Source organism: Lonchura striata, chromosome 14, assembly GCF_046129695.1.
Source record: "Lonchura striata isolate bLonStr1 chromosome 14, bLonStr1.mat, whole genome shotgun sequence".
NCBI lineage: Eukaryota > Metazoa > Chordata > Aves > Passeriformes > Estrildidae > Lonchura > Lonchura striata.
Window position 1 is genome coordinate 19,704,563 of NC_134616.1, and position 24,471 is coordinate 19,729,033.

General features: G+C 38.9%; 1 protein-coding gene across 7 annotated transcripts in view; it reads right to left on the reverse strand.

Moving 5' to 3' along the window:
• LRCH2 (leucine rich repeats and calponin homology domain containing 2) overlaps window positions 1-24,471 on the reverse strand; it is a 53,903-nt gene that overhangs the window by 11,685 nt on the left and 17,747 nt on the right. Inside the window, exons 3-19 of one of the 7 annotated variants that reach the window (XM_021547479.3) lie at window positions 23,494-23,620; window positions 22,561-22,666; window positions 22,321-22,457; window positions 21,962-22,095; window positions 21,746-21,833; window positions 21,342-21,417; window positions 20,947-21,044; window positions 20,771-20,838; window positions 20,446-20,550; window positions 18,734-18,811; window positions 14,798-14,866; window positions 13,394-13,442; window positions 9,903-10,019; window positions 7,286-7,330; window positions 6,835-6,885; window positions 5,720-5,777; window positions 4,973-5,085 (exon numbers count right to left, since the gene is read on the reverse strand). In XM_021547479.3, coding sequence (XP_021403154.1) covers window positions 4,973-5,085; window positions 5,720-5,777; window positions 6,835-6,885; window positions 7,286-7,330; window positions 9,903-10,019; window positions 13,394-13,442; window positions 14,798-14,866; window positions 18,734-18,811; window positions 20,446-20,550; window positions 20,771-20,838; window positions 20,947-21,044; window positions 21,342-21,417; window positions 21,746-21,833; window positions 21,962-22,095; window positions 22,321-22,457; window positions 22,561-22,666; window positions 23,494-23,620 — 1,519 coding nt within the window. Of the gene's footprint in view, window positions 1-4,972; window positions 5,086-5,719; window positions 5,778-6,834; window positions 6,886-7,285; window positions 7,331-9,902; window positions 10,020-13,393; window positions 13,443-14,797; window positions 14,867-18,733; window positions 18,812-20,445; window positions 20,551-20,770; window positions 20,839-20,946; window positions 21,045-21,341; window positions 21,454-21,745; window positions 21,834-21,961; window positions 22,096-22,320; window positions 22,458-22,560; window positions 22,667-23,493; window positions 23,621-24,471 lie in introns of all 7 variants that reach the window. The other 6 variants (XM_021547478.3, XM_021547482.3, XM_021547481.3 and 3 more) reach the window with 6 other exon arrangements.

The following is a 24,471-nucleotide window of genomic DNA, read 5'->3' on the forward strand; positions in this document are numbered from 1 at the left end:
ACCCATGCCAGAATTGCAGCAGTGGAAACACGTCTGCAGAAAATAGAAGACAAGATAAAGGAGAATAATGAGAGACTCAGGAAGGAGATTAAAGAAGACCTTCTCCAAATCTCAGCAGTACAGATCGGAGGTTCTGGTATCCAATGTAGACATTCCCCAGATAGGGAGAGAAGGTACATGACACTGTTGAGGCAGGACGGTATGAAAGAACTCCGATTCAGAAGGCTGAGATTAGAACTCTGATTTATTTCAAATACATCTCTCTTTTATAGAGAGTATCATGCAGACAAATTCTATTGGTCCTAAAGTAAAAACATCTCGCACCAGTGGTGTGCCGTGAATGATGCACAGTGGCAGAACTTATCTATAAAAAATGTGAACAACATGAGAGTATATTGATGATATCATTGTGTGGGGGAACCTCTAAGACATATGCCCAAGGAAAGAAGGATAGACAGGCTTAGAGGGGCCCTGCTTCTTGCCAGGTAGAGGCAAGGGAAAACCGTGTTTTCTGGACTATGTGGATGCATTGGCCTGGCACATCGGAACCACAAAAATATAAGGCTTTGGTCAATACTGGTGCACATTGCACATTAATTCCATTGAGACACATAGTGGCAGAATCTGTCTCTATTGCTGGTGTGACAGGTGGATCACAGGAATTTCCCTTGGTGGAAGATGATGTAAGTCTGACTGGAAATGAGTGGAAGAAACAGCCTATTGTGACTGGCCCAGAGGTCCCATGCATGTTGGGCCTAGATGACCTCTGAAGGGGGTAATTGAAAGACCCAAAAGGACACTCAGGTGGGCATTTGGGATAGCAGCTGTAGTGAGAGAGGGCATCCGGCAATTGAATGCGTTGCCTTGAGTGTCCCAAGAATCCATCTAGAGTAGGACTTCTGAAGGGAGAAGAGCAACAGGTACCAATTTTCACTTCAATAGTTCAGAACAACTGGAGATGCTGTGGTTCCCATCCATAAGATGATCCAAGAGCTGGAGAGGCAAGGGGTGGTCATCAAAACCCACTCACCCTTCAACAGCCCCATTTAGTCCGTGCATAAATCTGAAGGAGAGTGGAGATTGACAGTGAACTACCGTGCATTGAATGAAGTGACTCCACTGCTGAGCGCTGCTGTGCCGGACATGCTGGAACTCCAGTACGAGCTGGAGTCCAAGGCAGCAAAGTGGTACGCCACTATGGATATTGCCAATGCGTTTTTCTCCATTCCTCTGGCAGCAGAATGCAGGCCTCAGTTTGCCTTTATGTGGAGGGGAGTGCAGTATACCTAGAACCAACTGCCCCAGGGGTGAAAGCAGAGTCCTACCATCTGCCATGGACTGATCCAGACTGCACTAGAAAAGGGTGAAGCTCCAGAACATCTACAGTATATTGATGATATCATTGTGTGGGTGAAGACAGCAGCAGAAGTGTTTGAGAAAGATGAGAAAATCATCCAAATCCTCCTGGAAGCTGGTTTTGCCATCAAGAAGAGTAAAGTGAAGGGACATGCTTGAGAGATCCAGCTCCTGGGAGTGAAGTGGCATGATGGACGGTGTCGGATTCCTACAGATGTCATCAACAAGATCACAGCTATGTCCCCACCAACTAACAAGAAGGAGACACAAGCTTTTTTAGGCGCTATAGGTTTTTGGAGAATGCACATTCCTGAGTACAGTCCAAACATACAGAGCCCTCTTTACCTGGTCACGCGCAAGAAGAACCATTTCTATTGGGGACCTGAGCAGTAGCAAGCTTTCACCCAGATAAAGCAGGAAATTGCTCATACAGTAGCCCTTGGCCCAGTCAGGACGGGACCATATGTGAAGAACGTGCTCTAGTCAGACAGGAACCATGGTCTGTCCTGGAGCCTTTGGCAGAAGGTGCCTGATGAGACTCGAGGCCGACCACTGGGATTTTGGAGTCAAAGCTGCAGAGGGTCTGAAGTTAACTACACCTCAACAGAGAAGGAAATCTTGGCCTCCTACGAGGGAGTCCAAGCCACCTCAGAGGTGATTGGTACAGAAGCACAACTCCTCTTGGCACCCTGACTACCGGCACTAGGGAGGATGTTCAGAGGAGAGGTTTCCTCCACCTGCCATGCCACCAGTGCTACACGGAGCAAGTGGATTGCTCTCATCATGCAGCGTGCCCATATTGGTAAATTGAATCGCCCTGGGATTTTGGAAGTAATTACAAATTGGCCCGAAGGTGAAAGTTTTGGTTTCACAGATGAAGAAGAAGAACCAGTGACACTGGCTGAAGAAGCTGCACCATACAACCAACTGCCAGCAGAGGAAACACGTTAGGCTGTATTCACTGACAGTTCCTGTCGCATCGTAGGGATGAATCAGAAGTGGAAAGCAGCTGTATGGAGTCTCACAGGACAGGTTGCACAAGCTAGCGAAGGTGAAGGTGGATCAAGTCAACTTGCTGAAGTCCAAGCCATTCAACTGGCCCTAGACATTGTAGAAAGGGAGAAGTGGCCAAAGCTCTATCTCTACACTGATTCATGGATGGCAGCCAATGCTCTGTGGGGATGTCTGGAGATGTGGAAAGGGGCTAACTGGCAACGTAGAGGAAAACCAATTTGGGGAGCAGAAGAGTGGGAAGATATTGCTACCCAGGTAGAGAATCTACCTTTGAAGGTTCGCTACAATGCTGCCCATGTCCCCAGAAGTAGAGCTAATGAAGAGCAGCAAGACAACCAGCAGGTAGACCAGGCTGCAAAGATAGAGGTGTCAAAGATAGACCTTGATTGGGAACACAAAGGAGAGTTGTTCCTAGCACGACAGGCCCATGATGCCTCAGGCCATCAGGGCAGAGATGCCACATATAAGTGGGCACGAGACCGAGAGGTGGATCTAACCATGGACAGTATTTCTCAGGTGATCCATGACTGTGAGACGTGTGCTGCCATCAAACAGGCCAAGCGGGTGAAGTCCCTCTGGTATGGTGGATGCTGGTCCAAGTACAAGTATGGGGAGGCCTGGCAGATTGACACTGCCCCAGACACGCCACGGCAAGCACTACGTGCTCACAATGGTAGAAGCCACCACAGGATGGTTGGAAAGCTCCACTGTGTCTCATGCTACAGCCCATAACACCATCCTGGGCCTTGAAAAGCAGGTCCTTTGGAGGCATGGTACTCCTGAGAGGATTGAGTCAGACAATGAGACTCATTCAAGAATAGCCTTATCAACACCTGGGCTAGGGAACACAGCACTGAGTGGGTGTACCATATCCCCTACCATGCACCACCTGCAAGCAAAATGGAGAACTACAATGGACTGTGAAAAACCACCTTGAAAGCATTGGCTGGGGGTTCTTTTAAAAACTGGGAGCAGCATCTGGCAAAAGCCACCTGGTTAGTTAACAGTCGAGGTTCCACCAATCAAGCAGGTCCTGCCCAATCTGATTCCCTGAATATAGTAGATGGAGAGAAAGTCCCAGTGGCACATGTCAGAGGTTTGTTAGGGAAGGCAGTGTGAATTAATTCTGCCTCAACTACAGACAAACCCATCTGTGGGATTGTCTTTGCTCAGGAACCAGGTTGTACATGGTGGATAATACACAGAGATGGAACAACACAATGTGTACCTGAGGGAGATCTGATTGTCGGGTGAGAGACTCATGTGCAAATATCACTGTTTGCTGGATGTTACTGCCAGTGTCTGTACATGAAAGCACACAGACATGAGACAGAAGGAAATGTGTGTCTAAGGTTTGAGCAAGTGAGATGGAAGGAAATGTGTCAGAGGGAGTGAAAGATGGAAGTTTTTACTTGATTAAGTTTTTACATGATATTTAGTAGTATGTTGACATTATGGAAATAAGGGGTGGAATGTCCTAGAGTGACATTATGGCACTGCTATCCCCAATTGTGTATTCTGTTTATGCTTGATAATATGTTCTGCGCTTTCAGAACAGACCCTGAAAGTGAAGGTTTGTTTTGTCTTGTTATCAGCTGGCTCACCTCCCCACATGGTCTGTTGTCTAGGAGAGGCTAGTGCTGGCTGGCTTGCTTTGCCTGCTTGCTTTTGCTCCTGCTTCTGCTTTTGCCTTTGCTTATTAGTTAGTTTAACTAAGCAGTCCAATTTTTTTCCCTGGACTGTTTTATTTCCTTTCCCTTTCCTGAATATCATTTCAACCTGCTCCGGACTGGGGCCTGGGAAACACCAAGAAACACCGAGAGCCTGCATTTGGTGATCTGCAGCAGCCATTCCCAGTGTCAGAGACCAAGAACTGGGTGACCACTCCCAGGAGACACTTTCTGAATTTGCCATCTCTTCCGAATAGTCAAAGAGTTTTTGTCATCTGGTGATGTTCTTTTTTTTTTTTTTTAATTTTGATGCTGGGGAGTGCTTTGCTTGTTAAATAAACAGGTTTTTCCCCACTTCTCTCCGAGGAAATTTTTCCTGAACCAGGTGGAGGGGAGGGGCTATAGGGGTTTGCTTTCCAGGGGCTCCATCCGGAGGTTTTCTCCCAAATTTGCCCTAAACCAGAACATTTAGTTAACTCTAACTGCTAAAAGCCTTGAAAACAGAACTAGACAAAAGACAATTTACTGGAAATCCAAAATGTAGATCCCATTCAGGATCATGACATTTGTAGCAACTGTGTACACTCAAAAAGCATTTTGCCATTTAAAAAACAGTAATTTTTCTTCAGATCTCAGGTCAAACAATAGCAAACACAAGCAGATATACTGCTTCCCTAGAAAATTTAAAACCTCAGAAAAAAAAAAATTCATTCCACTTTGTTTTTTAGAAAGAAAACAACCCCAACTAGTTCCCAGTCAGCATTTTGGTTGGACTCAAACAAGTCCCAGTGAGGCCTGTTACATGAAATTTCTTAGGAAGAAACATCACTACAGGGATGCCCTTGTACAACTGCAACAACTTGGAGGCCTTTAAAATGAAGATTTAAATTGTGGAACAGAGCAAACCAAATGCACTGCACAATGGTACCTACACTGCGAAGCTGTCTGATTTGTTCCCTTTCTTCCCTTAAATGTTCCATCTTCCTCCTCATAGTAAACCCAGGATCCACTGCACCATAGTCCTGGCGTGAGGCACGGCTGAAAGCTGTCAAACATGAGGGAAGTCAGTCAGAATTCTAATTGAAAACATTCAAAAACTAAAGATCTAAAACTGAGGATAAAAACAGGAAAAAATCTGCAGAACTTTGAAGAACAAGTATGTTTAAGCATCCTGCTAGACAAGATGCTGCCTATAAAACATCTTCAAATAAAATGCAGAGATCATCTTACTCAAGTGTAAATGGATAATTAGAAAGCATGGAGACTGAACTGGCTTAAATAATGAACTATCAATATGAGACATACAACCCCATCTGAGCTTCTTCAAGAATATCAGTCTAGCTTTAGAAGTATCTGCATTGTGTTTTACTTTTAATTAAGTATAAAGCCTTTAAGCCATTAAACCTTAAGAGCAATTGTGTACTGTTTCCCTGTCCTTTGAAAATGACTAAGTATGCACAAAATAAATAAGTGGGAAAAAAACTCCCTAAAAAAACCCAAACAAATCACTCTACAACTTAAGGAGCTTCCAATTATTTGTTTGTCAAAGCAGCTGTCTGTGCCTTCCCTGGTACTCTCCAGCAATAAGTAAATTGAGTGCTGTACTGTGACATCTGCTATGCTTACTGCCTCTTGCAGCCTGGCAAATAAACACACTGTGTTAGAGAACAGCAGCTTACCTGATCTTGGTTTGAGACCAAACGGACCATGAGTGTTACTATCTGTCCTTTCATAATCCTGTTAAAAGAGATGAGGTCAGTTTTCTTCCACTCATTAAAAGAAGTAACTTTTGTTCCCATCAAGACACTGTTTAAGTTATTCTTGCCTAAGGAGAGTCCTTCTGCTTAACTGTAAAAGTCTTTTGAAAAGGACAATATAAAATAAATGGAATTAATGTAGCCTTACTATATATAGATAAAACTATCATAATGAGAAAGAAAAGCAGCACCAGATTACCTAAAATATATTACAGAATATTTCAAACTACTGCAAAACATTCTGAGAACAGAGTTTAAGTCAGCTGTAAGCCAATGCAAATGCAATTATTCTCCCAATGTTTAGCATCAAAATATTTCTTAAGAAATATCTACTTCCACCTATGAAGACCAGGTTTTTCTCATTTCACCATCCGAAAAGAGAAATGAACTCAGTATCTTGCTATGTACAAGAAATATCCTTGTTTCATTCCAGTGTATTCTGGGCGATGTTTTAATTCTTCTGTCTCAGACTGCTTACTGACATGAGGTAGAAATGTTAATAATATTTGCTTTATTTTGAGCTAAGCAGTGAGACTTCAGGCACAGCCACCCCTGAATGAAGCTGGAAGGCTGCACCACAAAGGTGACACCCAGGATTGAGAAGGATGAAACTCCTTGAGAAGTGTCAGCACTTTTGGGTTCCTGGTGATGTATAAAGTACTAAACCATAAACTTCAAATCCTCTCAATGACTATGTGCCCTGAAAAGCAGTCTTCCTTAGGAAGGCCTATCAAATATGGCAAATTTGATTTTTGTTTCATTAGTATTTTCATCAGGAAAGATAATGGAGACGAAGCAGTGCACCTTTCCTCACACCAGTCAAAAAGAACTCTAGGGGAGACCTGAGATGTAAAGGTAAAACAAGTTGTAGTATCTGTCTCTAGTTTCTATCTCTTTTTGAATTTTTATTACGATTAAAGACTTCTAATTGTAATTTTAAAGGAAACTAACAGCTTACTATCTGCATGAAAACCTGGTGACAACAATGAACACAAAGAAATGTTTGTTGAATGAAAAACAAACCCACAAATTTGTACCTCAGACGACACAGGAGACTGTGGGGACACATTAATATTATCACTGTCTTGCTAAAAAGAAATCAAAGAGATGAAATTATAAAAATGAAAAATGATGCTTTAACAAGAAATATGAAATTATGAAATCCATGAGACATGTAACATTTGTCAAGTATGCTACAAACTGGCAACAACTAAATTTAAAATATATAAGGCAAGGAACCACTGTTAGCTATTTATATCAAATATTAGTTTTACATCACCTCTGCTTAATAGGTGGACTAATTTTGCTATTACCAAAACAAGCAAACATCTTACTGTTCCCCAGCAGGAAACCATGATCTTTTTTTTTTCAAATAAAGGAGTATAATAGTTATTTCTGCTATGGCTTTGGAATGCAAAGTTAATTTGTTCAAAAAAGACAAGAGAATAAACTTATTTCTTAATATTTCACACAACTACTACATCTCACCTCATCATTTTCATTTCCACTTGAGCTCTTTCTGGAAGACTTGTACTGCAAAACACACAAAATTATTACTTTAAAATGAAAGCATGGTTTTCATTTGAACTAAAAGGCTTACTTTCACTCAGATGTTACTTATTACTAATGAAGCTGCTGAGAAAAAAAGCCATATTACAGAAACAACGGAACAAAAAGAAACAAACCAGAAAAGAACATGACATTTCTAGGCTAGACAAGATCTTGGTTAGTTGAAGAGTGCATTTTAAAACGAAACAATTTTATAATGTAAACTCTGCATGTGATAGCTGATCTAAGTGAAAAGATCTTAACAACTGCTAACATGAAGCATTATTTCTTAGAAAAAATTATGCAACCTGTGAAAGCTGCTTTTGTAATATGTTTTATGTGACTAAGATTGCTTACACTTAAGGATATTACCTTGACATTGCAAAAAATTAAATTAAAAAATATTAAGGTTGCCTTTAAAACTTCAAAGTCTGATCACATCCTTTTATGTATTTAAGACAGTGCTTTACCCACAGGTCTTTCTGTTTTGTTGTGTGTTGGTTTCATCACTGCCCCACTTCCCTGATTATGCAGAATGTGGGAATCCATGGCTTCCCTCTGGCTGCCCTGGAAGGTCTGGGACCCTGGCAGGGGTCAGGAACCCCCCTGGACAGAGCCCCCAAAGACACTGTCTGTGATCTCTGTCCATGGAAAAGAGTTTTCAATCTTACAGGATGAATTACAAGCTCTGAGTGTTTGATATAAGTAATAATTAAGTGTGGCACCGGTGCAAAAGTAAAATTTTAGGACTCTAGGGGTTTAAAGGGGACAAGATAGAGGAAATTGGGTGTGTCTTGTCCTTTTTATCCTTCTTCATGCCCTCCATGTTTCATTGTAGTGTTGGCATTTTTCTATTGGTTTAGGCTAGGGACACACTGTTCAATGTAGATTATAGATATTGGCACATTATTGTAAATATAGCACACGTAGTTTCTGGTATATAATGTTTGTAACATCCCACTGAGGGGCAGAGCCCCACACGCTGCCCTGCAGAACAGACCCGCTGCAGGTCAGACAGAACATGTTATAGACAAGCAAGAATAAACAACCTTGAAAACCAGCACAGACAAATTATGATTTCTTCTTTGGCAATGGAGCAGAAAGACAGAGACTTTTTACAATTTCAGAATCATCAATACCTCAGATTCCAACAGCAGAAAGTGGAGGAAATTAAGGAGAAATTGAAGGAGAAAATCTACAAAAGTGGTATTTTAAAAATAAATGTATTTCATTGTCTACAGATCAAGTGTACTAAAAAATAGAGAAGCCCCATGCAGATCAAATTTAAAATATCATCACTACAAAAGTCTAAGTTTGTGGGGTGTATGTGGCCAGGCTACTACTCTTCATGATGTAACACAAATGCCAGCTAAGCAAGAGACAACTGTATTGTCACTGGTTTCTCACAACAGCACTGGTGCTTATTTTTTTTTCCCAGTTTGCCAAGGCAAACAGACTCTGTTTCAGTGGCTTATTGTCTTGGTTTTGCAAATGAAATTATGAAACAGTTTCGTTTATTACTGGTACAGGCTGTTTAATTCACTTAGGAGACCCATCTAGAGCTGTATGTAATGTGATTTCAGGCATCTGCTTCCATCACAGAGTTCACAACTGATCGGTAAGTTATGATGAACCACTTGTGTACTGATAGCACAGCTCTTTAACCAGTCAAACTGAATTCTGTTTTACTGATAAGTTTCTCTCTCTCTCTCTCTTCTTCAATGCCACAGCAAAAAATTAATTTCAGGATGAAAACCCTGAAAAGAGGATACAATTTGATAATCCCTTCAGGGAAAAAAAAAAGCTTCTGTAATCACAACAAGATATCTGAGATGTATAGCATACTCCGTTCTCTGAGAATTTAATTTCTTTGACGCTCCCTGGCATTTCACAGAGATGTTTGATGGTGTAGACCCAAGAAACTTATTTCTTAAGTGACAAATTTAATTCTAATTCAACCTAGCACTGCTCAGAGCCCTCCTATTTTTCTACTTAGCCCAAAACAAATGTTACCCTGCTGCTAGAGCTTCCCCTCTGTTCTGCAGAAAGCAGACACTGGCACCTGCTGACCGAGGGTGCACACTACAGCAGGAAGGGAACACTGAAAATACTCCTTCTGAAATGAAAACTACTGCCATGAGATCAAAAAGGCATAAATCACTCATAGAACCATGCTGCAAAAAAAAAGGCAATTTATCTTTTCTTTGCACTAAAAATAAGTACATAACTAAATAAATAAAAACTCCTCCAAATAGGTGGTGAAGAACCAATGACAAGATTAGTTTTTGGTTTTGCCAGAAAACAACAATTAATTACTTTCTTTTATATGAAGGATAAACAAAATCTTTTATCCATTTTTTCTCTTGATTTTCCTGCACTCTCAAATTATCCTAAATACATACATATAAATATTAATCAAAAGAGTAAAATAAAAAATTATATATTACATGCAAATTTAAAAGCATTACAACCTTTGAGTATCTACCTTTATTTAGTTTTATAGTTTCTTCTACTCTTATTAAAAGAAGTGCCACCCACCCTCACTCCCCCCCATTACCTTGAAATACTCTTTTCTAATTTGTTTACTTCTCCTTCTTTCTTCATTCTGCCAGATTACTGGCTGTGTTTCTGGCCAGTGCTGCTCATCCACTGAATCCTTCTGGTTTTCCAGTGGCTATAATAGTCAGAAATATTTTAATGTAAAATGTAAACATCCTTTTTGCATATAAGCACAATTATGAACTACAATGGTTAATTGTTTGCCTGCTCCAATCTAGCTGTATGACCTGAAGCTTGCCATGGGTTGGCACTGGTGCAATGCCAGTGCACCCATGAACATATATTCTTCTCAAATGAGTGCTGTGAAATGTGACCAGAAACAGAGCAGAGCAGGCTCGAGCTTAGAAATAAAGAAAAAAAACTTTATTAACCTACACTATGGTAAAAGGAACACACAGGAAAATGTGGTAGTGGGATTTTGAAGTTTATTTGCTTAAGAAATTGTTTAAAATATTGCAATGGTTTGTCCGTATTTACCCCTATTCAGTTTTCCTAATAGTCTCTCCCCAAAGTTGTTTTCCACCTTGTCATGGTTTGACACACCTGTTTTCCTGCTTTTCCCCATGTCAGTCATGGTATATACTTCCCTTATTTCCAGATCTTTCCCTGTCCATTTTCCAAATCCTGCCCCTGCAGCTTGTCTGTCATTATTTGCTACACCCATTTATCTAGAAGCTTCATTGTCAGTTATGATATTTCTTTTCACTCATTGGTATATTAAGTATGCACTCTCCCCTTCCCCTTCCCTATCTGTTTTTATGTTTACATATATGCACTCCATACTCCTACTATCTAGCCCTCGATTTGTTGTTAGTCTGTCTCCCCCCCTGGGGACAGGCCCCATTTAAAAGTCGCCATTTTTCTCCACTTCACGTCCTTTTGCCTCTGCCTTTACTTCAAGTTGTTACGCTGTGTCACCTGTGCTGCTCCCAGCGCAGGGAGAAATAAAGACTGCTCGGAGACGCAAGCAAGGGTCCTTCCCTTTTTCCTTTGCCTCGATCCTTCTACATGGGTCCACTCTTATCAGCCGCTTCTGTCGGTAAGGGACCACAGCCAGTGGCCGAACCACCGCCCTGTGCCTGCTGGTGGATGAGGCGGGGAGCGGCCGCTTGTGGCTCGCGCCTAGGGGAGAGCGAGTCGGAGCTAGCTGGTAGCCTGTGCCACCCCCTTCTTCTGTAACCAAGGCACGGCATCAGGAAAACAGAATGAAAACTCTTCAGAACATTCCTCCTCCCCCCCACCCAATTTCCACCAAAACACAGTGAGACAAAACCTTGGACCCTAGATCAAGTTACCACCACTCAATCAATTCTCAGTTCATAAATGGACAGAGGAGTCTCTCTTGTACCATAGTCCTCCACAGGAAACACAGTTGAAACCTTAAGTTTCCATGTCACACATGGCAACACCCGGAGAAAATTTGCTGTCGTGACATCCTCTTTCAATATACAGTGCTCTCACCACCATGCATGGACCAAGACTGCTCACAGGGTTCCTTTAAGGATGCTTCATCAAGTACCAAAGAACAACAGTTTCTTATTTTGGGGCAACAGTCTCCCCCATTTTCTCCTTCCCTGGGGCCAAGGGTCTCGAGAACAGAGATCTTCTTCTTCCCTGAAGACAGAGGGCACCACCACACACTCTGTACACTCCACTCCTGCAAATGGCATCACTGCAGCAGGTCACTCTCTCTCCTGCCCTGGCAGTCACTGCAGCAGGTCACCTCCACTCCTGCACTGGCAATCACTGCAGCAGGTCACTCTCTTGGTTCAAACCATTGCATCCCCCTAAATGTAGTCTCTGTTTTGGGGAGAACTAGTTCAGTCTATAGCTATACAACAAAAGTCCAGCTAAAGGCCACTCCATCATCTCCTCCCACCTAGGATTTCTTTTCCATCTTCTACTGACATCTCAGGTCCCAGATTATCTCTTCTCTTTCAAATTGCGGAGTAGTAGTGTTTCACAAAACTTTCTTTGCCTAAGACAGGGTTAAAAGTCTCGGGTTCCCAGGACGACTGAAATCTGCTCTGTGGCAGGTTGCCCAGGACTCCCATGGCTGGGCACCTTCCCCCTCCCCTTTCTCCTCTGCCAGTGTACTGCTGGCACATGATATCAAATTTCCAGGTGGCACAGGCTCTCTGTCTCTCTCTCTCCCTCTGGGAGGGGGAACAAAGACATCTCAGTTTTTTCCACCCTTCTGTCCTGCAGGGGCCGACCCAGTTCCAGTCTCTTCACACCCTGGCCTACCTCTCCAAGCTGCATGGCTTCCCCTCCCGCACCCAGTCTGTGGCTGGGCAGGGGAGGTCTGAACTCTTCACTGACCGCAACAAAAGAAAAAGTTCCTCTGGGAGTTCTTTGCTTTTAAACCCCTGTGTTCTCAGAGGTGTGTCCAATGCCTTCAGTGGTCACACCAGGTGTCAATATTCAAATCTGACCACTGATTGGTTTGACTATAACTTCCCAAGAAAACTCACTTCCTTGTCAACCCAGGACAAAGTTTAAGAGTCTTAATGGTGATTCAGGTAGAAACCACTTTCTTTTCAAATTCTAAAATGTATTTCACAGAAGAAAAATAATCTATGAAATAATTCTTGAGAAAATAACACTTTTCAGCATTGAGACTAATTTTGTAGGTAGGTTAGGAAATCACCAAAGGCTGCCAGAAATACACCAGTTTCAAGTGTGGTTAGCCACTAGTACATCTTATTTCTCACTGTCAATACTCATCACACAGAGAAAGGATGGCTACAACAAGACAGTTGGAGTATTTGTTGGTTGTTTCTATCTAAAAGACTATACACCCCAACAAGCTGGATGAGAAATCTCTCTTTCAAAGCATTGTATTATGTAATACATACTGAGGAGACAGCTAAAGTAGATTGATTCTTAAATAATAATAAATATATATGACTGCCTACTTTATGAAAATTTAAAGTAGACAATCTAAATGGCCTATTTCCTAAGGGTACCACAACATTTCTATTTCTTCTTACAAGAATATGAGGGCATTTAAAGCAATTGTAGATAAGTAAGAGATTGAAATAATAAGGTGCTCTCTACATTTTAACTGGAATTTTGTCATATCACGCAAACTTCTCACTGAGGTATTGGAAATTAAAGGCCTACATACTTCAACCCATCTAGAAGCTGCATCTAAAAACCAAACTTAACCTTATGGTGAGGCAACACCTTTATATGGAAAGACATACTAAACCCAAGAAAGTAAAATTTATGCCTCATTAGTTTCAAGACCTTAAAGCTGGTACCAGATGCTTTTAAAACAAAAGTCCTCCATTACAAACAAGTAAAATTGAGGCATAAGCTCTCCAAACAGTTTATATTTTCCACCACAATTAAGACACCTTCAAGAACTATGTATATAAGCAATCACATGAAGGCATGAAGTTTTCTGCCATAGAGACAAAATCAAGGAACCAACAACAAAACCACTGCAATATAAAACCACCATATTTACATTTGAGTATTTACCTGCCAGCTGTATGGGGACACTGAGGAATTCACTTCATTTGTTGAAACACTAAAAAGTAAGATGAAAGGTATTATGAAGCACACTACTTTTTTGTGTACTTTAAAACAAGTTACTTGAAAATATCGAAAAAGTAAACCCTTAAAAAGTGGCTTCTCCACAGCACTACAGTATTTTTCTGCCATCTGTACAAGATGTCACAATGTGGCTTCGAAGAATGACCATTAAGCTAAAATCTGAAATCATATTTCACGCTCCTTTAACAAAACTTGACAATGGGTCTTCCACACTACAGTACTTTTATTCAGATAAAACTTATTTTGATTTTTTTGTTTGTTTTGGTTTTAAGTCTCAGAACTGCCTGTTTCATTAATAAAAAAAGGAAAAGGCGAATTTAATTCTTCCCTTCTCTAATAAAGAAGCCTAACAGAGGTATACACTTGAATAGGTGACAGAAACTCATAGAGAACCTGTGATAAGCCAGCAAGGCCTGGAAGATTCCAAGTAACAGCTACAGCACGAGACACACAACCACAGGACATGTGTGCAGCCAGCTCTGAAGAACCACAGGTACCACTGAGAGGAGAGACAGCCAAAGTAGGATGTGTCACACTGAAGGAGCTCCACTGGGTCAAGATGATCCCCTGAGGCGTAGCTGAAGTGCAGAGATCATTCCCACCCCACTGCTATCCAGCACTAAGAGCAGTTACAGCTTTTTTCTCTCCAGGTCTGGACATTTCCCAGTTCCCTAAAGACAAGGCTTTGCTTATTTTAAATTATTGGTGGTTTCTGGGTTTGGCTTTTCTTCTTCTTTTTTTTTTTTTCTTTGTTTTGTGTGTGGGTGTTTCGCTTTATTTATGTATTTTTTTTTTTTAATTCAAAGAAAAAGCCTAAGTATAGCTCCTGCAGACAGTGGATTCCTCAGTAACATATCCTCCACAAACAATAAAGGTGTTGTAGGCTGAACTCCCAGCAATGCTTTTCCAACAGCTCTTAACAGTACAAAGGGACTGACAAGGAGGAAAATTTAGATTTTACTGTGCCTAAGCACAGTTCCAGTGGCATCTTGTGTAAGACAGGATAAGACATCTGCACAGCACCATCACCTGTGGGAAGAGCTACAACCTTCCACACTGAAATTAGAGGTCTGAAACATAAATGAATTGCTACCATAATCAAACCTACAAATTTGTTTTTGTATCACATCTACTTTCCTAAATGCTCAGAAGAACAGATTTTTTTTTTTATCTGAAAGAATGAAGCTCAAGTATAGATTACTCTTGTAGCTTCAATTTAATAATGAGCTTTTAAAAACATTATGACAGAAGATGGCAGTAGTAACATAATAAACAAAAATGAAAGCAATAAAACATTGAAAGCTGTGATATATTTAAGTATATCAATACCATTTTTCAGATTCCATTGGCTGCTTTGGCCTGTTCCTTGTGTTTACTGAAACTGAATGATTAAGAAGCCTAGGGGGGAAAGAAAGGTATTTAAAACAATTTTTTTAGAATATGTTACTTTTACTGCATCATATTTCCTGTAAATAAAAAAGTTTTGAACATTAAGTGGCTCTTCCATTAAACTAAAATGTGTGTGAACACATTTGAAATCCAAGTGCATTCCTGCTTACATTTGAATTAAGTGTGTAATTTCCAGCTCTTGAAGTATTTCAAGTTCTGTATTTTAAGGAAGCAAAATTTGGTGATAACTCAAACCAATAAGAAGTCTCCTCTTACTTTTCTCCCTAAATAGATACTATTTCAACTGATCTCACACCTGTGTAAAGTGATGCTGCTCTCAACACAAAAAAGTCCCACTGTTCCCTAAAATTAGAAGACGAAAGAGAGTCAACCTAAAGCAGACCAGAAAGGATAGAGACAGACTGAGCACAGAAAAGTCAGTCGGGAGGGACAGATGAGAAGGTGGCTGAGAAAGAAATGCTGCAAGTGCAAAGGAAATGTAGGTAAAAAGGTGAGGTGGAAAATTAAGAGTTTAAGAACAAAATAAAAAATTTAATGCAGAATTTAATGGAAATTCCATTTTTCTAAATGATAAACAGCCAAAAAAAGCCTAAACTTACAGATATTCAGAAAGGTGTTTTCATCTGGAGCAAATGCATACTACATGTGTGTATGTGCACAGGAAGATGATACAAGCTATTATGGATGTTTTAAGTGTTAAAAATAAAATTATCAGTAACACTTAAAACCAAATGTTTTCAAGTAAGCATCATCTTGAACTTAAGTGAAAAATTCTGAACTCTTGAAGGTAGCAATATTACACTTTGACACTGACTCCATGTGCAGAAGTGTGGTGGAAGTGTATTTACATATAATTATGTTGAGAACTAGAATGTATTAAGAATCAGAACACAACCAATTATTCCATGGAAGAAAGCAAAACAGTAGGCCCCTTTTTATACCTCTTTACCATTATGTACTGCAGCACAGACATTAACTTTAAATGACTAATGATTTTTCAATCAAACTTTTCTGATTACTATGATAACTTTGAGCTCAGTAATCTCATATTCAGTATAAACCTCTCATTGTGCGACCCTCAGCTAAATGGGATTATGAGAAGTTAAGCCTGTAAATGTTTGCTGCACTCAGTCTGTAGCACCTGCTTCCTCTATTTTGTGTTCGGAAACTAAGATTGAAGGGGCATCCCAGAATTTATACTACAGCCTGAAAAAACAGTAACCAAAATAATATCCAGAGCACGGGTTAGCAATCCAGAATATAAACATGCTATTTTAAAGTCATTACTTTTTTACAGAGAACCCCTGTTTAGACTAGCTTTATCTTCAACTGAAAGCAATGAGAAATTCAGTGAGACTTTGTAGCAAACAAGAATTACAAGTAAAAAAAAAAAAATTAAGACTCAGTTTAATGCAACACTGGTGGACTTGCACTGACACTGTAATGTAAATGCAATGGTTGTATATAATATAGGCTATTCCTTTTCTATCCTTATTATATGAAACACAAGGAAAAACCATTCAAGCTAATTCTAACATATATTTACATACAATTTTCATCTACTTTTCACCATTTCTGTGCAACATCTATATAATTAATAACTGAGTTCATAAGGAACTAAAATTATTTAAACAAAGTATATTCTTATACTTTCTAAAAGAAACACCAGTAATTTTTGAAAGCTCCTGTTTAAAAACTGAAGAACATAGATGGGGAAGTAACAGCAAGTTCAGTATCTGACATGTTGAAAGCCTAGTTACAGAAATCTCAATTTCCTGTGGAATAATAAACTTTCTTTAACTAAAGAAAATAGTGAAGAAAATTAATCTGAATCTACTAAATTGCAGACAATTGGCAAAATAATTTGTTCAGCTGAAAGGGGTTCAGGGGGAATCACTGCAGGCACATTAATTACTGTCTTCCAATAAATACAATGCAAAGCAGAGTATGTAACATGAACGCAGAAGTAGTTCAGGTTCAGAAGGTACACTCAAAAGTGGTGTTGATGGTCCACCAATAATTTCAGCAAACGTTGTCACTCACATCATCACTCATCAAACCCAAATCTTTATTGTATAGGTCAATTATCAGGCCAAATACTGATGTCCTGACTGATTCATGAACTAAGAACCTGCATAGGATAACTGAGCTAGAACTGCAATTAATTTCCTAGTTATGATTCCTACAAATCACAACAATTCTATTGTTGACGTTTGTTTTGCTTTGAATCCATGTTTGCCCCCTGTTCTCCTCCCTAATCCCATCCCTTTCCCAGTGGCAAATTTTCCCAAGCCCTTCCCTAACCTCCTCCCTTCCAAGTTGTCAATCCTCCCTATCCCTACCCCTTTGTCCAGAGAGTTCTGTGTCTGTCTTGATGCCCTCGACACCCCATTTGTTACTTTGCATTATCCCCCTCACCATTTTCCCTGATACGCTCATGAGCTATTTGCCCCACCTTACACTCCTCCCTTACCATATCCTCGTTGGTTTACACTCCTACACTCCTACTCCTGAGTTACTGTATAAAAACTTCTGTTCACCCCCCTCCCCCAGCTTTGTCTGGGAGCCCAGTAATAAATCCATGTTGTTCCACTCCAAGCCCTGTGTCATCACTGTCTGTCCCTGCGCTGGACCTGCCGATAACTGGGAATTGCAGAGCTCGCAGGAGGACGGTCGCGCCCCTGCCGCAGCTGAGCAGCACGCCCCTCATGGCATGCTGCAACATGTTGCTACAGAGATAACACCCAAACTAATCCTCTTAAAGGGTTCTAAAACTCACACAATTTTTAAAATCTAAATTACTCAACACCACATTTATATATTCTACTTCTGTATTGTGAAATCACAGCATCTACTCCAAAGTGATTGACAGAGAAATGCAATGGCAAGACCAACAAAGATACTGGAAAACATCTTCTCAAGTTTCAGAATTTAAAGAGTGGAATTTCTTCTCAGCAACTTATACTTTCAGATTTTGTGCAAACATAACAATGATTAACAGACAAATAAGGTGAAAATGGTAGTGTTATTTTAAGGTTAGCTATCTTCAAGTTTAGATAAGCAAGAACTACCTTGAATCTCTAAAGTGTAAAAAGACACTAGAAATCCTGTTCAGTGAGACAAAGATGATTTATTTTCAACTCGTTCCAGAGCAGTCCACTGACTTCACATCTGGCTCTGCTTTGTGACTGAAGCTGTGCTCTTCTGGATTTAGAAAGTTTTAGGAAATCACTGCTGCCAAGTAAAAACCCAGACTAAATCATGATGCAAATTCAAACAGGCTCATTTGGAACCAATGAAAATTATTTTAATCTAAACTACTCTACTATCTTTTGAAAAAGACAAGGAGTATCCAGACTAAGTTGCAGAGTCTGAAATCACTTCATCAACACTCACATGTTTGAGTATAGTCTACACTATACTCCAATTTTATGTTACTGGTGAGGTTTGTATATTACAAATACTTCCACCATGGGTCAAATGTAAAACAAATTATCTCTGGTCATGCTAACTTGAAAATGATCACTTTAAAACCAAAGTATCAAACAAACAACACAAAAACACCAAACAAAATCCCAAAAAAGTAAAAGCACCACTTTGCATGAGGTACTATATCTGAGGTTGTATACTTAAAGAAAAATAAAAGCTTTTAGGTTTGGACTCAAAGTGGTCTTTGGAGAATCACCTAATTAAATATTTTTCTTAATTAATATTTCATCCTAAAGAACAAAGAAAATATTGCAAACTGTTTCTGATAACAAAACATCTTAGGCTAACTCAGCCAATCTCTTTAACTGTGTTTGTTCAAGAAATGGCCAAGAGCATTTCTTTTGTCCACATTTTAAGTCTTTATACCTTGATGCACGTCCTGCCGCCCTGGTCCTCTGGAAGAGCTTTTCACTGAATGAAGTTCTATAGCTTAGTGGCCTTCGTCTGTATTCACATTTCATACACACCAAAGTCAAAGACGGAAGGAAGAAGCAGGATAGGTTGATGGGAGAGGACAGGGAAGTCATTAGCATAGCAAGCAAAAGGAGAGAAGACTGCATAATATTACAAAAACATACATTGAACAAACAGAAATGTGATTACTAAGGAGTTATTTTGTGATGCTTAAATTCTATGAGGATTCTGTTCACTGATTGACCATATTTTCCACAAATAAGCATAGAAGTATCTTCACTAAATGATAAATAATAACCTTATTGCCAGTCAGGGCTAAATTTTCTATTAGAGGAGATTTTGAGGTCATGTACCTAAAGATAAGCCAACTTTAAAATATAAATGCTAAACTAAGAAGTAAAACTTAAGAACTATTAAGATTGTATATCTGCATAATTCAAGACAAAGCAGAACAATTAGCAAGACCACTGCATTAAGACACAACAATATATGACAAGTAAAATTAAAATTGCAGTACTTCAGAAGACAAGTGGCTTGGCACTTCAAATTATTATATAACCAGGAAATACATAATCAAACAAGAGCCTCATGCAACATAAATAACTATCATATTAAAACCTAATATGAGAAAAACATGCTCATTCTCTCTTCTTAATAGGAGAAAATGATGCATTCTTGGCCTTATTTGCAGTACTTCAGGTACGGAGAATACGCTAGCATTAACATTTCATTCCTATTTTGCCCCTCCCTGTGAACAGCCAATTCTTGAATGCAGGGCTTGGAGTTCTAAGCAAAACCTATTTTATCTTTCACACATGCACACTACTGTTACTATATTTACCTAATATAAAATGCCGGTGAATTTTTAAGACCCTGAAATTCATAGTATTGAAATCTCAGTTTCTCTAAGAGCTTCATGTGTATTTAAACCATCTTAAAAGCAAAGCAGCAGAGTATCATAATTACACAGAAATTTGAAAGAAAAGAGCATAGTATTTAAGTTGGTATGAACTTACATCCATTACTGTGAGATACTGAATGAGTGTTATGAACTATTTTAGTTGATGAACTACTATTAAATACAACTTACACTTCTCAGAGGCACTTACTCTAGAAGTACCTTACAGTATTTGCCTGCTTGTTAAAGGAACAGTACAGAAACTGCTCTTATGCCAGTCTGGCCACTTCTGTGTGACTCCAGCTATTCCTTCTTGTTCTTTTACACAGTTGCTAACTTGTTCTATTACATTCCTTTAATCTGCTGCTTATTCCATGGCTCCTTTTCAAAATTCTGTTGAGATGCCCATAATGAAGCAGAGAAAGACAGGCAGTTGAAATGATTAATTTTTATCCATAGATATTGTCATTAGATATGATAATGTTAAAACTAATTTCCCCTTCAGTCCACAGGATATTGACTGAAGGAAGTACGACCTAAATTAGCTTGTATCTGAATAAAAATAACCAGTCACAAACAAAGTGTAGAGAAGTTGTGTAATTCAGACAAGAAACACACAACAGTATCTTGACAGAGTCCATCACTTCAATCCTTAGCAGCTGGACAAAACTCTTCTCAAAATAAGGTGTCAAAACCTTTTGGGTATAAGAGAGGTTAAAGAATAAATTAATTGTAACAGAAGTCATTTTAACTAATATTGTTATACCTGTGTTTTTGTTCTTGCTGCAACAACTGAGCTGCTATTTTTCTCAAGTCAGTCACTTCTTTGAGTTCATCATCATCTTCAGCCAGCAGCTGTTCTTTCTGGAGTCTGAAAAATTTAACATTAGTGACCTAATGTGAATCAAGAAACAGAAATGGCTCATTATGGCAGTAATTAGGCAGTGCTTCCTGCAAGCTTATTCTCTGTCCAAGAGGAACACTCTGTTCAGTATGAGAATTCTTTTCTCCATATGCAAGGAGCTTAAAAAATACCCCACTATCACCCCTGCCACTACTAGTAAAATCTACTCAAAAATATTAAGATTTACCTTTTTTCATCTCTCCAGTCCTCATTTTGTTCTATTTTCTGGGATTTCTCAGGATGTTTTCCCTGTTCCTTCAACAAAATGGAAAAATAAAAGTTAGAATTGAATTAAGGAGAGGGGGGCGAGGGGGGGGAAAATCAAGGTTACTCAACAGTTTTTCTTTTATCAGTCTCTAATACCTTGACATAGGAGAGTAGGGGGCCAATCTGTGCATCTCCGTGCTCGGGAAGAGCTCCCTCCTCGGCACTGGGATCAATGTAGTCAAACGCCTCCTGGTCTGGGGAGGATTTATGAAGAACAAGAAAGACATTGAAACAATTCCCTTGACTAAATGTTATTCCTGAGAGAAATGTCAGATAAAGATAAAACAGAGAAACTGTGCCTTCTTAAGAGAGAAATAATTTTTTTTTCCTTTCTCTCAAGCCTTTCCTGCTTGTGATTATTACATTGTTTTCTGAACTGATGAAAATACAACACCAACACATGATCCTGTAATTTTGAGCCATCTTCCTACATAAGATTACCTAACCAAAGTATCTGTTACCTAAAACAACAAATGCAGAACTGCTATTACCTTTCTGTGGATCCAGTTTACTTCCCATTACATGATTGTCATTCCTTAACGTTTGTTCCCTTGTTGACTCTGATACCTGGGAGTGAAGGCTGATTGTATCATCATCAGATGGCTGCAAAGACACTCATGTTTATTGCAGAACTGACATGGAAATGGTATTATATGATTTCTTATATTCCCATCATATCATATTAATTAGAATCAACCTTAACCAGAAAAGTTAAAGAAATAGATAAATAATTTGTGTCTGATATGGCAGTCTAAGGGTTTAAACTCAACTGTACACATCTTGAAAGATGATTAAATACAACTTACTGATGTTATTTCTCAAGTGATATAAAATACAAAGGAAATAGTTCTAAAACCATCAGAAATTACAAATTCAGTAGTGAAAAAACACTCACTTCCGTAGTGGACAACCTTTTATCTCCATTATCACTTCCAATGCCAGAGTCTGGTCCATGGTTTTTATTGGGATAAAAGTCCTCCATGCTTCATTAAGAAAAGTAACACACAAAAAATCCGCACAAGAATGAAAGAAACAGTAGTTTCACTCTCCATAAAAAAATAAACATCCTTTTCAAGGTATGTTCTCTATACTCAAAAACCCCACAACTCACCTGTCTGTAAGTGGCTGGGAGGGGATTCGTTTACCTAATGATGGAAGATCCAAAGAATCTGGTTTTTTATCTATTCTGAGGCACGCCTGAATACTAAGGAATTTAAATATATGTACTTTGCCCTTTAAGCATATCTGTTGGGAAACACAAGAACAAAAAGAATTCTTAATTATACAGCATGTCTGCTGAGAATACACCCCAAGAAATACCTGCTGCACTGCACTTACAGCCACAACACCCCAAAAGGAGAAATACAAGAAATACAGCTAAAAAAAGAGAAAACTTCATTGGTATAATTTAGAAGAGCTTCCTCTAAGATCCTTATGAAAACTTCTGTACTTGTGTGGTTTAATACTAACCTGTGCTGGTGGTACCTGCATTGGATTGTTATCCAAAACTATAACTTGTAAGTGACGTAACTTTCTGTAACAAATGGGAATTTCTGTAATTTTATTACAAGAAAAATCCAGCTTTACCAAGGGTAGGTCTCCTAATTCTGCATTCAGGAAAAAAAGCAAACAAACAAAAAAAGAATCAGTTATTTTCTTAACACTTTACCTAATTTGCCTACATCAATGGAAAGAAGATGAGTAGCTCACCATCTGGCAACATATGGAGATTATTTCTTCTTACGTTCAATTCTCTAAGTGACTGCAATTTTCCTATTTGCTGGGGAAGAACTTGAAGTTCATTACAGCTAATATCCTAAGAAAGATATAATTAATAAATCAGCTGAACATCTTAAATGAAATTACACAGAGAAAGACTGCGATCAAAACTATTAGAAAACACCCTATTAAAAGAAAAGAAATCCAAGAAATGAAATTCAGCTATCTTGTATTTTCCATGGAGAAGACGTACCACAACAGATCTTGCTGTTTTTTAAAGTATTTAATGATTCCAGAGATTCAGTTCAAGAAGTGAAATCAATGAATGACAAAATACTGGGTTTGAAATGAATACTGTAGCTTAGGAATCAGGAGTTCCTGATGTAGTTCCCAGATCTGTCAAAAACTTCTTGTGCTATTGCTGGCAATTGACTGGCATTCTGTTCCTCTTCTAAAAATTCTTTTTCCTTAATAAACCTTGAACCAACTCATGAAACTAAAAAATGTACAGACAGCAATAGCAGGCTCAAGCTTTTTGGATACAAGCACTAGAGGGTGACAAAGCTGCATCAAGTGAACACAGACTACACCTATTTCTGACACTAATTTAATATTAATTTATGTAGACCAGAGTGTTTGAACAATCACAGCGTTTTTCCAGCCTTTTTATGTTCTAAATAGGTATATCACAGGTACTGGAATGATACTCTCTACTAAGTCCTTAATCACCATCAAACATGCATTCTGGGCTGGACAACCTTGAAAAATAAACCAAAAAAATCAATAAAACACAGTAACTAAATTTAAATTTTGTAGTTCTATATTGTAAAAATATTAACAATTTATTATACTGAATATATAATGAATATATGACATATATATATAGTGCTTATAAGTACTACAAAGATTCACAGTTGTACTTACCAACTCCATTAGATCTCTCAGCTTTCCAATTTCTTCTGGAATGGACACCAGCTTGTTATTACTGACAACCAAAACTTTCAGTGGGAGATCAAACAGGTATTTTGGCAATGTTGACAAAAGATTTCGACTTGAAAGCAAGAAAAAGGGATAAGAAAGGCTGAATTCTAATCTCTTATATAGCTCTCAGGGAGTTTGAGATGAATATGGTACAACTTCTCTCCTGTCCCAGATCACATTCTCCATCTATTACAATTTCATCTACAGTGTCCATAACAAATTCCTTATCAGATACAGCCTATTTCCGGTATGTGAATTTCAGATCCCCATTTTACATGATGAAATGAGGATGTACTAGGACAGAAACTAATAACAAAACATACAGAGAAATCTGTTAAAAGAAATAATGTTTGACACTTGCTTTTATCCTGCTGGTACCTTCAGAAGAATCACCTGATCTGACAGTCCACCAAGTCAGAGCTTTATATTATTTATATTTTGCTTCTCACGTCATGTTGTTGTGACCCTCCTGAGCCATCCCAAAAAGCCCTAAACATTTAATTATTTTGCTTAGCAGCAATAGGCTGGAAAGTAAGCCTTAATTAAAATGTATTTCTTCTGTGTATATTATTTTCCACCTGCATGCATATCTGTTTTGTGCATATGAAATACACTGTAATCCACTACTGGATTTAAATCTACATTGAAAAATGACCCACACTGATGGACTTCCACTGCCAGAAGCACCTAAAATCTTTCTAATAAGATACATTTTAAAAAGTCATTGGGAAACAAGCTTGTTCAGATGTGATATGAAAGCAATTCCTTTCACATGTAAAAGTAAAATAATAAAAATCAGTACTTGCTGTTGATTTAGGCAGACCTAGCTCTATTTTTGACAACAAAAGTTACTTTTAAGTGCTAATACTTGGGTTCATATTACATTATCAAAAATACCAGAAGTTTTAGTGCTTAGCTGAT